This window comes from Pteropus medius, unplaced genomic scaffold (genome assembly GCF_902729225.1).
Source record: "Pteropus medius unplaced genomic scaffold, Ma_sr-lr_union100, whole genome shotgun sequence".
Classification (NCBI taxonomy): Eukaryota; Metazoa; Chordata; class Mammalia; order Chiroptera; family Pteropodidae; genus Pteropus; species Pteropus medius.
In genome coordinates, this window is record NW_024351731.1 from 733,029 (window position 1) to 750,112 (window position 17,084).

General features: G+C 45.3%; 1 protein-coding gene across 4 annotated transcripts in view; it reads right to left on the bottom strand.

The window, feature by feature from the left end:
- The window catches only part of ADCY8 (adenylate cyclase 8), a 159,254-nt gene that overhangs the window by 122,603 nt on the left and 19,567 nt on the right, over positions 1 to 17,084 (bottom strand). For all 4 annotated transcript variants that reach the window (XM_039845878.1, XM_039845879.1, XM_039845882.1 and 1 more), the window contains exon 2: positions 11,556 to 11,705. In XM_039845878.1, coding sequence (XP_039701812.1) covers positions 11,556 to 11,705 — 150 coding nt within the window. The remainder of the gene's footprint in view (positions 1 to 11,555; positions 11,706 to 17,084) is intronic.

The window sequence follows — 17,084 nt, forward strand, 5'->3', positions numbered from 1 at the left end:
TGTCAACATTTGTCAGTAATATTCTCATATTTGGGGAAGGGGCCTTGTGGAAATGGCTCCTTAATTCGATCATTATTTTATTCATTTGATACAGTATTACTGAATCTCTAATACCAGGTTAGATGTTATAGGGGGGTGGTAGAGAAACATGAGCCCTCTTTTGATCAAGAAGCTTGCAATCTAGTGGAGAGATATATAACATACCACATGTATATATAAGATAAGTTAGAAAGTGTTAAGCTTGCCAAACTCCGGTTTATTATTAAAAAATTCCATCTAAAAAAATTTCATTTTATTTTTATTTCTGGGCTTGGTCTACATTCTATGTCCTATAATGTAGTAACCTGATTGAATAGTGATAATACATTTGTTACTATTAAAGCTCTGAAGAGGACTCTGAGAAAAAGCCAGTTAATGTGGAATTTTGCTTGGATTTTGGTGAGCCCTAAATAATGCAGGCAAATCGACCAAGTGTGTTGGGTGGCCCCTGGATCAAGCTGTGCCTGAAGCCTGTAAGGAATGGAACTCACTAAGTCTAAAGCTGGTTTGGCAGGAGGAGAAGACACTTTGGGACATGGTCTTCCAGAGTTCTTATCAGCTTCTCGCACCTGGTGGGCAGGTAGGTGCAAAACTGGAATCTTTAGAATAGTTGGGAGAAGCCAGGAGGGCCTAAGAACCCCACGCGAGAAAGCAAAGGGAACTTCCTGGAAATGCCCACTACCCTTGGACTGGCCCAGCTCTCCTGCTGCTGCTGGCTGCCAGCAGTCCTCGGAGCTCCCTGGCTTAGAGATCTCTCCATTCTAGTCTCCGCCTCTTTCATCACATGGCATCTGCCCCCGGGTTTCTTCTGTCTGTCTCTGTGTTTCTTCTTGCCTTGAGAGCAGAGTCCTCAGCCTGTCTCAACTCTGTAGGCTCTGACCGCTAATCAGGAGTAGTTCCAGTGTTTTTAAAAGAAAATTTGGATTCTTTTGATTTTTTTCATAAATAACGTTTAAAACAGCATTGCATCATAGTAGCCCTTAACTGAATCAATAGCTTGCCTTCCCGATGGAGATTCCAACGTGTGAAATGTTCATAATTAGCTGGCCGCTGTCTCGCCCCTTCCATGTCTGTTCCATCAGTTACGTCATATCTTTACCAGGAGGCAGCAGTTTTTGTCTTCAAATCCGCTTGTATTGGTTGTATTTGCTGCTGCTGTAACCAAATCTAATTGAGTATGGTGTAAACGACAAAATATGAGTGTGGAACGAAAGCAAGCTTTTGTTTCTTTGAAAAATACGTTAAGTGCTTTGTAAATATTCAAAATTTCCTTCTAAAAATTGCTTTCAAAGTGGGTATGGGCAGGATTTGCAAAAGATTAGAAACAAACAAACAAAATTCTAGAATTGTTCTATATTCAGATGGGTCTAAAAGTATTTTTTGGACTATTTGTACTCTCTTATTTTGAGTGTGGTTTATGTAAAATAGAGGATACAGAATTCCCAGAAATGGACCCATTCACAAATCCAGCCGAAATATGCTATTTTAGGCATGGATCATTTAAAAAAAACAAAAACATTTATTTCACCCCTGTTCTATTCTGCTATCACTTTGGAAATGTGCCTTGAGCTAGGTGCAGGCAACGGGCACGCCCTCCCTTCAGCACTTTCTAGTTGGGCTGCATAGGTTTCTAATTCCTATTTCCTTAGTCAAAATTTCCTGGACAGATTTATGAGATAAAAGGCCCCCACTTGGCTCTTGGGCTGCTGGTGGCTTCCCCAGGTTGGAGTAAAGGCTTGAGGGCAGTGATGGTGATCCATTTCTTCTACCTAAACTGCCTCGGGAAATGTTAATTGTATGTAAATGAGCACGGGGTGATGGCTTCTCTTGGAATCAGGGGGAAATTAGTGCTGCTCAGGAGGCCAAATCTGAATAAGAATACAAACAGCAAGAAGGAAACCTGTGGTTACTGGAATCAGCATGTGTTCTGCTTTAAAACTCAAGATATGGCTCAGGTGGTTCAAAAGTTCGAGGGCCAACCTTGGTCTCAGACACTCATCTTTATTGCTTGATTTCCTCAGAGCACCTTTGAGATGCAGAAGGTTTTTATTTTGACAGATGAAAGAGCCAAGATTCAGAGTTTAAGTGACATACCCAAGGCCACTCAGGCGTCCAGTTGGCAATCAAACCTGGGTTTGTTCTTCTTCAAAGCTTTCACTACTCCCACCATGCCAGAAAAATGCAAAGAGCGTGCTGGAAAGATTGCAAGGAACCAGGCAGCCAGAGGGAATGCAAGAGTTCACGGTCCACCCACATGGGGTAAACACAAGGCTTGGGGTGAAGTCAGCTGCCACAGGAGGGTCGCAGGCCAGTAGCACTGGGCCTCTGCTCACTGCCCTAAATCTCACCAGCAGTTAGAGGGAATCAGAGTGCCAACCACAATACCAGGCAGAGTGTGAAAAACCCGCGTCGACTAAAAATTTCTGAGTGCCAAAGAAAAAGAAATAGCTCTTGACTGGAAACAGTAGACGAGGCTTCCTGGAGGAGGAACATCTGAGCATCAGACTGGGGCGTTAGCGAGATTTTCACAGAAATAGCCCTAACATTTGTAGAGTTCTTTACAGTTGAAATAACACTTCTTCAGGCATTATGCTATTTGTCTCTCAGAACACGCCCATGGGTTAGGGCAAGAATGATCACTTCCAATTGAGAGATGAAGAAACTCACGTACAAACGGGTTCGACAGCTTGCCGAGAGTCACACCAGCGAGTTGGAAATTGCAATGGGCCAACCATTAGGGCAGCACTGTCCCATAGAAATATAATGTGAGTCACCTATGGAATTAAAAAATTCCCAGTGCACACATTAAAAAAAAAATGAAAAGAAACAGTTGAAATTCAAGTCAACAGTACATTCTCTTTAGCCAAATATACCCCACTATTGTCATTTCAACGAGTGCTCAACATGTAACCGACTTGTAAAGAGATGCTCTGCATTCCTTTTTTGGTATTGTCTGCATTTTGTACTCACAGCGCATCTCAGTTTAGACGAGGCACATTTCAGGCGCTCCATCTCCATGTGTGCCTAGTGGCTACTGCACTGGACAGAGTAAAATTGTCCTGACCCCTAGTCTTTCTGCTCTACTGAACAGCCTCACAGATAGAATGGAGAGAGATGGGAGTGGGGCCTCTTAGGCAAACGGAACAATGGGAGCATGTAATTCACGGTCTTAGGAGGACACAATTGGTACTCCAAAGGAGTACTGGAAAAGAGTTCAATGAAAAGTGAAGGAAGCCAACAATGGATGGTAAAGCACCTAAAAGGGTAGGAAGAGAAGATCTACAAATACCAGTGGAACCTGGCAGATCCTGTAGCTGCTGCCTGACAGGAGCTATGGCCTTTGGTCCAGAAATGCAGCCACTGCCATTCCACAGGCTGGCAGGGTAGGAGATTTGCTCTCCAATCTTCTAATCTCCATCCAGTGCCTCCACTGGCCAACCCCAAGACGAAGCTAGAGGGCAATGAGCCTGTTGATACATCCATAACATTGAGCCTCCTGTGGGGCATGGAGAAAGGCAGAGGAGAGGAACAGAGACGGGATCTGGAGGGCACACAGGGGACAACCAGCAAGCGATCAAAGGCGCAGAAGTGGGGGGTGCGTTTGCTGGTCCGGGTGAGCGATGGAGTACAGGGATGGAGGTAGCAAGTGACAGGATTGAAAAGTCACGCTGGAGCCAGGTAGTGGATGGGCTGTAATACCAGGGACTGAGATCGGTTTGCATTTTATGGGCAGCAGCAATCCATGGGAAGGCTTTAGTGTGAGGTCTCTTATAATCAAAACTGGGCACTAAGAAGATGGCCCCGACAGGTGTCACACTCTGCGCTGGGGGTTTGAGATGCGAATTACATGCCTCACCTTTCAAATGAGAAATAGATATGGGAAGTATATGGGAATCAAGACCAGTTACTTCATTACTGGCAAAGGAAAGGCGACTGTGGATACAAAATGAGGAGAGCCTCTGGTTCATGCCTTCTTTCTGTACTGGGTTCAGCTCTCCAGCCGGAGAGGGCAGCTGGGCCACTGTGAGGCTCGCTGCCTCGGTGGGCTCCCTGCTGGAGGAGAGGATCCACATTTTTACCCCACAAAAAGTCTAGGGCAATGAGTACATTACTCTAGATGGGGAGGGGCAAGAATAGACACAGAGAAAACAGTGGCTCATACTCTGTACATTCATCCTTGAGGTCTGATATGGGTGTAGAGTCTCCTACTTCACAAAGAAAATGGGAAAAAGCAAAACACGGCTTCTTTTTCAAAAGGAATATTTTAGGGTTAAGTGACTCCGGGTGGCTAGACCAATTCACACTAGTTAGAAAGTGGTTAGCACCAGTCAGAAAGCTATTTTGTGGGAGGGTTTAAACGGTGTTAGAAAAAGAAAGATAGGGACAGTTAGTACGTATGTGCTGGCGACAGCATCACCAGGAATTGGCACTACAGTTGGTGTGGATGGAGCAGGTACAAGGATGCGTCGCATTGAGAGGAAGTCCGTTTCAGGGGGATGAGAGGGTCATGAACAGGCTGAGCTGGTGGTCCCGGTGGGACAGGAAGGTGAAGCCGTCTAGCAGGATGTTGATGATGGGCACCAGGCATGCAGAGAAGTACAGGGTGTTAGAGATATTGACATGGCAACAGTCCAGAAGCAAAGGCTGAGTCATGGTAAATCACCAAAGTAGAGACGAGAGGCCAAAAATGGTTATTTAAATTTAAATTAATTAAAATTAAAAATCAATTCCTCAGTCACACTAACCACATTACACGTGCTTCTCCACAGTCGTGTATGGCTCATGGATAACGCATGGCTGTTGGAAAACGCAGATAGAGAATATTTCCATCATCGCGAGGGATTCTCCCAGACAGCATAGCTGTGGAGCATTATATATTGGGGCATGATGATGACTGGAATAACCTTTTACCTTTTCTCCCAAGAAAACCTGAAAGAAATGAAAGCACAACTATGAAAAGAAATAAAATGAAGCCATGACAGAAGTGGAGCCCAGAGGCAGAGAAGCTTGTAGGAGTAAGATGGTCAAAAAGATGCCTCTAGGTGAAATTTACTTTTTTAAAATTTTGCTTAGGCAGAACTCCATCTAAGCTAAAGTCACTGATCTAAAGAAATAGTAAAAGGTGAAATTAGACTGGCAGATGGAGGAAGTTTAAGTTGGTGAAGAGATTGGACGTCCGGTTTTGGAGTGCAAGGACCCCAGAAATCATATCGCAAAGGCAGAGTATTTCCCAAATCTATTCATTCACAAATATTTTTTTGAGTAGAAGAATATTCAGAAAACACAATTATAGCACTCATTATATATTCATTGTCTCCGCTTTTCTTCCCAGCTTGGGTTTTTCCCCTTCTGGACCCACAGCTATTGTGAAGAACATGAATGAAACATATATCCAATCTTCAAAGAGTTTGTAATGTAGAATTAAAAACAAAGTAAGAGAATAGCAGATTGTAGAAAGAGATGAACTCCATAAGCAATATACGAATGAAACACTCACGGAGGTCACAGCTGGGGGGAACAGGGAGGGTCTTTGTAGAGGAGGTGACATTTAAGCTGAGCTTTGAAGAGTGCATGCCGTTTAGGGATGAAAGGGGCATTACACCAGGTAGGGAGAAAAGCATAAGCAAAGGCATGAGGGTAATAGGTGATAGGAATGTTCAGGAAACCAGGAATAATCTAGCATAAACTAGAGAATCGTTATGTAAAATATATTTATAACAGACAAGGATGAATGTGACGGATGGTACACAGGTGGTTTGAATGTAAGGGGTGGACAACAGCAGAAAAATGGCTTGATGGTAGGAGGCTCGAGAGGTTTTTGGACCATGATAAGAATTCATCGAGTTGGAACAGAAAAAAACAAATTTGCTGTGATTCTGCCACTTTCAGGTCAACTTTGACTCTTCCTTGAATAAAGAAATGAATGAATGAATGAATGAATGAATGAATGACAAAGCTCTGGCTTGCTAGCTAACACTTATCTGTAGCTTTAAAAACTATTTCCTAGATGCTATAGGACACTAACTTGGAACTGAGCAGGAAACCCAACTTTCTCACCCAATCTATTGTCCGAACCACTAGCTTACATCAACGTTGTCTAACAGAGATGTTAAATTTAAACGGAACCGCTTTAACACAACTAAAACATCTGCTGCATTTAATAATAATCTTCCTGCTGCTGTGACATATGGCATCATCAGAAACTTTATTCCAGTGCCCCCAGAGCTTCTGAAACGCTCTGAAATGCCATGATTACCATAAGTAGGTTTCGGCAATTCTCAGAGCTGAAAGAAAAACAATTAATTCACTTTAATATTTAAAATAAGCATGGGCCATTTGGATCATTTGGGAGGAGAAGTGGGATTACAAAAACTACAATAATTAGAATCTAACTCCCCAAAGAGAGACGTTTAAAGACATGGCTTCCAGATGGAAAATTCCCCGAGCAGGTCTGTGGAAGACGTGCTCGGCCCAGTCTCTCCTGAATCAGACGAGCATCCTCCTTCTGCCAAGATTCTAGTGGGAATCACAACAGGCACAGGAGAATTAGTTCGACATGACCCTCATGCAGGTGGATGGGAAGCCAGGAGCCAGAGTTTGAATTCCATATAACTCAGTTAAATAAACATTAATCAGAAGATCTTATATTCCAGCCACTGTGCTGAATAAATACCAGGGAATCAGATGAATGAGACAGAGGCACTTCCTTTCATTAGTCCTTATTGGCCACGTAAAGAGAGAAATGCAGACGAGTAAATGGCACAAATGCTGGGAGGTTCTATAACGGAGTTAACGTTAAGGCGTGCTGCAAGCACAGGAAAAACATTTCGCCTGAACCCGGGGAGATGAAAGCGAGCCTCATGGAGGATGCTGGAGTGGAATTTCCAGAGTCGAGACATTAGGAGGGACGGGGACTTTCCAGGCTGAAAGAACCACAAGGCACAGGGTAGCGAAACAGTGGATCAGGGAGCTGATGATCATTCGGTGTGAGTGGCGACGGGGTCGAGGAAGAAGCTGAGGGAGGGGACAGAGGCTAGATCCTGCAGGGCCCGTTGGGCCATGTATGGGCATTTGGATGTTAACCTTGGAGGGAACATGGCTACTGAAGTTTTTTCCTGCAGAGGAGAATGACTTCAATGTCATTATCATCACAGTCCTCTCTAATGTGCCTTGAGCACAACCCCTGCCTTGGGAGAATAACTGTTCATCCTAATCCTTAATCTTCACCACTTGGAGGAAGGTATAATTGGTGATAAAATTGTTAAAAAAAAAAGAAAAAGAAAAAGAACAAAGTCCTTGCCTCTCTGAAGAAAAGGGCCAGTATGTGCTCAACCTCCTGAAGTCAATCATCTAAAGTAAACATGTCCACATTTAGGACCATTCAGTCATTTCTGCCAGCTACTACGGGAGGGGAGGGAGATGCTGCAGAGAGCCATCTTCAAGGAGCTCTGTTGGAAGCCTAGTTTGAAAGAGACATCGAGCAAAGGTTTCTAACAGTTGCTGGTCTCTCCTGCCTGCTTGCTTTTGACCTGAAGCACCACGTGTGCAAGCTCCGGTTATCCAAGGAAGATGCTTGTTACCCAGGACCTCGAGCATCTCATCATGCTGCGGGGGCCGCCACCTCAGAGGCAGTGTGGCTCACGTGCCGTGTGTCCTCTAGCTACGGCTTAGCGATGTTTCTTTGGAAAAATGATTAGTAACCACTATTAAATACTGATGATCTCAGTCTTTTCATAACCATAGACTCCATACTGGTTTTCAGGCACTGCTGGGTGGGTTATATAGAGGGGTGAGCTATGAGTCACCCTTAAGGGGCTCGCAGTTTACCTCAACAAACAGGCATGCAGTGATCGAAGTCCAGTGTGGCATGCTGTCATAGGGACCTGTAACAGATTTTCTTCATTTTGGTATCCACGGCACATCGAACAATGCCTGGTGCATTGTTAATAAATATCCATTTTTCATCGACTGGAAAGGTGCCATGGTATGCATTGAAGAAAGTGCGCAACTTTGTAAAGGGTAGCAGAGAAAACCTGCTTCCTAGTGTAGCGGCACTACATCAGATGTATCGTAACGTCAGTATCTTTGCAATTCTTTCTTCCCTCTCTTCCAATAATTAAAGTTCTATTCATCCTCCAGGCCCAATCCAGAGTAGAGATGGAGCTCTGTAACTCCACCATGGAAGGATGGATGGATGGATGGATGGATGGATGGATGATGGATGGTGGGTGATGGGTGAATGGGGGTGGATGGGTGGATGGGTGGATGGGTAGATGGGTGGATGGATGGGGATAGGGATGGTGATGGATGGATGGATGAAGGATGGATGGATGGATGGATGGATGGATGGGTGGGTGGGTGGAGGGATAAATAAATGAATTATGGGAATGGGTTATCATAGTAGCAGTCCTAATTGCCCTGACAAACTATGTTCTCCCTTCCTTCAGGATGTTTATGTGTGTTATTTGATCTTTATGTGGTACTCCTCACCGCTTCTCGGCAAGCTCAATGCTATTCACATGTCAACTCAGGCACTGTTTCTTCTAGGTAGCCTTCTGTCCACCTCCAGTTTAGGTGTGACCATATACCACTGCCACAGGTATCTGTATAATCATCCATCTCTTTGTACATATGGTAAGCTCTGTGAGACCAGGAACCAATTGCTAGTGACCATTATACTCCCAATGTCCAGCAAAACTCATGGCACATAATAGACTCTCAATAAATAATTAATTCATGGTTGAACATATTAAGTGATTTAAATATTTCCTTTGTATCCTACCATGAGCTAAACCCATGCTTGAAAAATCCTACAAAACTTGAACATTCTTGTGGAATAAGGTCTCCTGATTCTGCCTTTAGAAATGTAATAGAAAATCCCGTCCTTTGGGATGATTTCCCAAGGGAAAAGGATCTGCCGTCACTCAGGGCCTTACAGTGTCTCCTTCACACAGTATAGAATTTCTAAGTTATGGTGTTATAATTACCTCTGATGAGAGGTAAGTGGGGATGGCTCTGTTAATGACACGTGACAGTGTAAAAGACAGGGAGCCTAATGCTGAGTTCCGATCCAAGTACACCTGAGAACCACAACCCTCACTTCCGTCCACTTGCCTGGGTTTCAATTGAGACAAGCCGACCCACAATGTGTTCTCAAATGAGTCCTCCTGGGACTGTGCTTTGTTGGCTGACTCGCAAAAATCATTATGCACAATCATGCTAATAGGAACTCTTCACTGAGCGGCAAGGGCACTGCACACACTATTTCCAACCATTAAGGAACCTCTTCAGGCGGGGTATTATCCTCCCCATGGGACAGATGGAAACACTGAGACCTGTGGCTTGCTCGCGCTCACTAGGATAGTAAGTAAGAAGCAAAGGTTTCACATCCTGGGCAGTCTCACTTGAAAAACTTCTCTGCTCGTCTCCACGGAGGAAGTTCTCAGGGATAATGGAAACCCGAAGCAGAGATCAGGTGTCAATGGAAAGTAACTGTAGCTCTGAACGATATAGAGCCAGCATCTTAGATACCACTGCTGAGGAAGAAGGGTGGTCAATACAGCAGAAACACCGCATCATCACGTGAACGCGGGACTCCATCAAACCCACAGCTTGTTTAACTTAATCCTCGGAACAAGAAATCTTCCACCAAAAGATAGTCCTTTATTATAATTTCGTATTGCTTTACATCTATTATCTCATTTGAGGCAAACACAGTGCTGGAAAGAGATGCCGCCCCAGGTACGGGTGGGGAACCTCAGGCTGAGAGCTCAGTGGCTTGGGGACCCCACGAGAAGCCAAGAGAGCGGTGGCATGAACTCGAGTGAACTTTTCACTACATCCTACTTGTTCTCACTTCCGTGTGTTATCATTTTCCTCCTCTTTCTGCCAACTTAGAAAAATAAAGATCAGAGAGGCTAGAGGAAGGTCCCTTTACCGTGGTAGGCGACGACATCACAGCGACTCCAAACACTCAACTTGAAGGAGGGGAAAAGAAGAGAAGTCTTATGGGTACGACAAGGCAATAGTTTTCGTTGTCTCCAATATTTCATAAATAAAAGACTGAGTATCCCAGACAACTCGCCCACAAGAGCGGCAAGAGCAGTCGAATAAATTATTCACACGGCCGCATTCTCTGAATTGGCACAGATCCTATGGAAAGGGTGATGGGTTAGTCTGGCAGCTGCTCTGTTTTGCAGAGAACGCAGCATACAGTCCTGGAAGATACTTGTGTGTATTGTGCAAGGTGATTTCTTTCTTCAAATTATTTTCCTAAAATATTTTATAGGGCTATTCGGAGCAAATACAATAAATCTGTTATGAGGTTCCATAGTTGTTTTAGACAGTAACTTAGACATTTCCTAATTCTGAATCCTGTGAAGTCCACATAGGATCTGAAAATTCAATAGCTTCCTCTGCACCTCTGGCAATAACATATGGCAGTGGGAGCTGAGTCTTGGCGAGTTGCACCCTGTCTGTCTGCTTCACCCATTATCACACTGGCCTGGCTTCTCTCACTTCAAAGGTCCATGTTTTACTGATGATTTGATCACATTAAGATGAAGAAAATGTTGCGGTTTTTTTTTAGCTACTTTCTTAAACCATTATTATATAAAACTTAAAATGACGAGTGTGTATCCATAGACATACTCTAAAAAAAAGAGCCTAGTCTGGCAGAACTAATACATCCATTGAGCACAGACTTGCCAAAAGTATGCAAACATGTTGAACATGAAATACGTTGATTCCGTAACCATTTTCAACACATTCCTGTTACTCCGCTTTGAAAACTGGGCATACGTTTTTAAGAGATGAATAATTTTTAATAGGGGTAAAACTTGACTCTTAAAAGCGAATTTTACTTGGCGGGGGAAACATATAGTTTAAGGCCAAAGTGATTTTGAAAATCCGTATAACACCCAGCTAATTAGCATGTATAAGAAACGCTTTTATTTGAACCTCTTCAAACCCAGGACCCCTCCCCTGAGCTGACATGCTCCCGCTCCTGCATCCCCCGCCCCAGGACCCTAGCATGTCTCATAAATGTATTGTGTTCAGTTCTCTCTTCTGGAAATCAGGATGAGGCATTAGGAGCTACACTTGTACAAGATTCTTCTATGGGCTTACTATAATTTGAATTGCCTATAGTAGAAACTTTGATTTGAAATAACAATTTATCATTTCAAAAAAAAGGGTCAGTGATGAAGATTTTAATGGTTTTTGAAAACCATGGCCCCGTTCACAAACACAGATAGTGGCCAAAGGTGTCATAAAATCACTTTGTGACTATAATTATTTTATTTTTTGTAGGCAACAATTAATTGAGTATGGAGAATAAGACCAATCCACTTTGATCCGTAGGTGTAACGTAACTGTTTTAAACTCTGACATATTCCATGACACAGACTTCGAGAGGTCAGTTGCAAGTCAGGATGTGTTTGGGGAGAAAAGCATTTCCATGCCCTTCAGAGACTGGCTAGCGGGCAACCGGCACACATGGCACTTCTCCCTGGTACCTGTCTTTGGTTTTCTGTCTCCAGACGCAGCCTGGCCTCCACACACCTCCGCGTCTCCAGGAAGGCCTGGCGCTGGGCCCGATCTGACAGGTAACTGATGAAGATTCCAGCTGTGTTCATACACATGAATAACACTGCCTGGGCCACAACCTGAAACAGAATCGCAAACAGAGTCTGGTCAGGTGTTTAAAAGGAGCTGTTTGGAGGCAAAGAGAAAAAAAAATTAATAAAAGTTTCCAAGATAAATCTCAAGGTAGTAATCCAAATATTTGGTAGCAGGTTGACAGAACCATGTCCTTCACTTGCGTCTTGGGCAAAATGTCCTCCCCTTGGAGAGTGTCCCATGGCCCACTTTATCTGCTTTAAAGCTTCTCCCTCTCCGAGTTTGGATCTAAACCTGGATGACACGAGATAGGGGGGCTTCTCTCTTCCTCACTCTACCTCACCTCTCCCCTTCACTGGCCTTTTAAATGGCTGCAGAATCAGGTGAGAAGAAGGGAGGAGATTAATAATAAACAGACAAGGTATCTGTTGAATGGCAATACTGCATTTGACCTTGGTTCTCTCGGGTCCTCTTGGGTAGCGTCCAAGTCCCGACATTCCTAACTCGAGGACAGACATCACATTTGTCCACTGCTCTGCAGCTCCGCTGCTGTTACCCAATGTCTAGGCACCAAAATCTCCTGACTGGACTCATCCCAGAGCCTGTGCACTTGGCAAGCAGCAGTGTGTTTCCACGAGTCATCCTTCCAACTGAAGAAATGCACACGTGTTTAGGCCTGTCTGCTCGTGGACCTCGTGGGGTCCATACCTGATTAGCGCTGCACCCTGGGCAGAGGGGGGCCCGCAGAAGGAGAGGAACATGAACACCGGGGAGAAAGTGATACTCTCCACAACTCTCAGGGGGCGCCCGGGTTCTGCGGGCGTCCTGACAAAGTGGGTGGGCAGCCACCCACCACAGGCCTTTGCACCTGCCTGCTGCTGGAGCTTCTGTGAGCAGACACCTGGCGTGCATCCCCCAGCTCCACCACCCACTAGGCATCTGAGCTCATCCGAATCGCTTTGTGCCTTTTTGAGTCTCAACTTTCCCATCTTAACAATGAGAATAAACCCTCTGCCTCATAGAACTTATATACGTGTGTATATCTATATCTATGTATTTTTATAGTGTATATACATATGTGCCTAGCAGATAACAAATACGAATGTGTCTAGCAGATAACAAATATCCAACAAATATTGGATATATATTTAAATATAAGGCCATTTTCTCCCCAAATTCTAGTCTATGGTGTGATATGTTATTTATTTCTGAACAAATGATGCATTACAGATCTTCTTCCTCCAGGTTAAGAAATATCCCAGAGGACCATGAAGCGTTATTTTGTATTTGTGCCACATTACAAAGAATGTTTCCGTCCATTATTTACTCTTCGGGGAAGATAGTGGAGGGGGGATTAGGAGACCAACTCTGGAACCCGAGACAGTGGGCCTTAAATTGCATCCCTACCATTTATTTGCCTCAGAGTGACCCGGGTAAGTCATTCCGCTCACTGACGGGCAGACAGTACTGGTTCGGATTGCTGTGGAGAGCTTGGCTGTCTAGCCTAGAGGTTAAGGATCTGGGCTCCTAATAACGCCATTTACTTGTCATGTGAACTTGGCCCAATTACTTTTTCTGGCCCTCAAATCCCCACCCCTCTGCTCTGCCTTGTTAAAACAGGAGTATTTCCCTAAAACATTGATGGGTAATTGGTGAAAGCCACTAGCAAAAATCCTGTAGCATAACCACTGCTCCATGTGTACCAACTGTGTTGTGGTTATGGTCGGTCTTATCGGTTTCGTTGTCTCTTACGTCACAAAAGTGGCTCGTGGAGCGTCTGAGCAGGTAGGCAACACGGTCGGGTCAGGGATTTGAGAAGCTCTCGTGTGACGTGGCACGAGGACTAGACATCGCCCAGGTGAAACTCGCTCTCTGAGGGGGCAGCGAGGCACGGGCTGAGAGCAGGTAGGAGGATCCACAGGACCAGTCATTCCGACTGGAGAAACAAAAGATGCTGCTGGGGGCGCGGGCTCTTCCTACAGCTGTCGGCCCTGAGACCACGCTTCCTGCCTGCCCTTTATAAATAGCACATACTGAATTAGAAAAAGAAATTACTAATAGTACACAAAGGAGTTTAAAAAATGACCGAGCGATAACTTAGTAAACTGAAGTGAAAAATCTGAGAAAAAGGTTAGAAAGAGGATGCAGGCATGCCGAACTCAGCCGGCATACGGTAACAAGTCAGACCGAATGATGAAAAAACCTACCTAAAAAAAAACCTGAGTTCAAGGACTGCTATCCTGAGAAATGACAAAGCCATGAGAGGGAAGTGCGGTCTTTGCAGAAGATAATGAGAAGAGAGAACTCCGAAAAATAGAATTAAAAAGATGAGAGAACGGGGACATAAGAGTTTTTGAAAACAGATTGAAAAAACTCTGACATTAAGGAGGAAGCAAAAATGTTAAAGGCTAAAAATAGGAAGAACTGGAGGTTAGGAGAAAGAGAAGAAGTGATTAAACCCTTTAAAAATAGACAAGGTAAAATGATGAAGTTAAATTTTTTAAAATAGGAGGAAAACTAACAGACGATGGAGCAAATTTTAAAGATCAACGATGTTAATGCAAAGTAGTTGAAGATATTCCGACGTTCATGTTTATTCTACTGTATACAGAGAGGTGGACGGCACGAGTGGCCATTACTATTTCGAGTGGCCATAACGGTTCCAGCCTGAGGTAACTCTGCCATTTAGACTCTCCGGCCCACGTCCTTGCAAGAGGACCCAAGAGGAAGTTCCGGTTCCACGTCCTGTGCGCCAGACACAGTGCTTTGGCCTTGGCACATGCTATTTTGTAGACAACCCAATAGCAACTCTGCTTGGTCCTATTAACTCCATTTCGCAGAAAAGTGAGACTCCCAGAGGGGAAGTAATTACCCAGGATCGCCAACTCGTAAGTGGTACTGCGGTGGTCACCTGTCCTGGTTTGCCTGGGACTCAGAACTTTACTGTAAAACTTGGACGGACCCAGGGAACCAGGCAGCGTTTTCTCACACTTGCATTAGTTAACGTGTATTTTAATTAATTACAAGTCGGGGTGAGAAGGAGGGGGAGGGGGTTAAGGAAGAGGAGGCGCGGTGGGTGAAGGGAAGGGAAGGGGAGATAAAGCACTTCAGTTGGCACAATGCTACCCACTCACGAGAGCTCCTGATCTCCAGTGAGATGAGGATTTGCCTGTGGCAGCCTCAGGCCTCCGGCAGCGTGCCTGTCCCACTGGCTGGGGTGTGCCACCAGGATTCACGTTACATCTTTTTCACACACTATGGTTCCTGACCACGAGCCACCTGCTTCATCTGGAGCTCGATCACACTGGGCGAAAGCTTGGCTGTGTTGGGATTATTGAGACATGATACACTCGTTTATTGACTTTTTTTATTTTTTTATTTTTGGCATTTAAGGGTTTTTTTAAGGTATGATTTTTGACTCAGTTGTTAGCTTTACAATCTAACCCTAGTGTAGGTCGTGATTCTAATAGAGTGTAGCCACATGTCTTATTGTGACACATATAACAATGCAGGTGTGAACTAAAGATGTACACATAGTGACCGTCCCTGGCAGTGTCGTTAGCAATGGCGCATACCTAATAAATGTTTGTTGAGTGATAAAATAAATTAGTGACTCCTACATTGCCAGTGGTCGGAAAAGAATCAGGGGTCCTTCCTGAGAAGGTCCCTCAGAAATGCAGACACAGGGGCATTTGCAACGCTCCGTGGGAAATGAAGTCTATCCATATTCACAGGCAGGCAAATCAGACAAAAGACCAAATCAGACCAAAGTGGACACTGATTCAATTCTCTCCCCTCTTTATCTCGGGCCCGTCAGGCATTGCGTCTAAAGTGCATTATGGATGCAGACAGAAGGAGGCCCAGGGTCTGCTGGGGCCTGTGAGACTCCAGTGGATTACTCCCCTGCTGCAGAGACCCTTCCTGTCCTCCTGGTCAGGTCACTGGCAGGTCACTGAGGAAACAGCCACCTTTGCCACATTCTCAGTTCCTGACACAGAGGCCAGGGAAGAGCTGGGAGTCTGGGTTGGCTACCTTGAAGAGTGGTTCTGTTTCCAGGGTAGGCTTTAAAAATGTTTAAATGAAGCTGGCAGGCTGAGCCTAGGGTAGTTTTGTTATAGTTTTGGGGACAGATGTGTGTAGGAGAGTCTAGCTTAGGGACAACACTGTAGGTACCTCCAGTAGTGTCGTGTCAGACCAAGAGTCGTCCTCGGTGGTGGAGACGGTGTGGGAGTGGAATAAGGCTACGGGATCCAGTGGCTGCACCACTTACCCCACTCCCCGAAGCCGATGCCATGATCAAATGGGACACCCTGGTGCCATCCTGAAGTCAATTACTTTTCAAGAATGGGGTGCCCCCATGCAAATTCAGTGGACGCTTTACATCAAAGGGTCCACGGCATTCCCGGTAGGTAGAATGCATGAGTCTTGGAAATGAGAGGAGGAAGTAGGAATGGCCCTACTTATCCCTAATGATCTACTTGGGGAGCCTGTGATGACAGCCTGAAACCCTGGGCTCAAGTGGCTTTGGAATTTCAGCTTTCCACAGGCTGAATATTTCCGCCAGGCGACACAGCCAGAGTGCTACCGAACTGTAGAATATGGCATGTTGGATTTCTCATGTCGAGTGACTAGTAGACAAGAAGAGTCACCAGCCAGGTAGGAGGGATACCCTGGCCTGAAAAAGGCATGGTGACCAGAGGTACAGACCTCTGAGAGGTTAGAATCTGGACCAGGCCATCAGGTAAACCACCAAGACCAGCAGAGGTGCTGGCTGTGGGTGAGTCGAGTCCAGAACAAACAGAAGAAGAGGGAGACCACGTGTACCAGGTGCAGCCCAAGACCAGCGGCAATGGTGGGGACTATAATTTATCCCATTAACTGTCCTCCTCTAAGTGTCCCCGAAGAAGAGAGGCTCACCAGGATCGCAGAAGAACTGCTCTTAGAACTCGTGTGAAGGGTTCCTAGCGGCACAAGGGGTGGACTGTGGTGGGTCCTGTGGGGGCCGCGAGAGCTCCCTTCAGGAGTGACGCATGGAGAATCTTCTCCTAGGGTGGCTGCTGGCAGACAGCCCTCCGCCGTCAGCCTCCTTGGAGGACCCGACGAGGGCCTTCTCACCCAAGGTCATGCCCCAAGACTGAGTGACGCAGGAGAATAAATGTTTGTAACTCCAACTCAGATATCTCAGAAAGATCGCCTCAGCTGCAGAACCCCCCACGCGACTGACAGGCCTCTGCCGAAACTGCATCACAGGTCAACTAGCTCCTTTCTCTCCCCTTCCGTGGGTGCCGATTCGGACAGCATCCCCTGGTAGACTCCCTACGCACTAATCTCCCTCTCAGAGTCTACTTCTCAGGAGATCAAATCTGTAACAACCAGCAAGTGTTCATTACCCTTACTGATGCAGTAGCCTCCAATGCTTGTGGAAT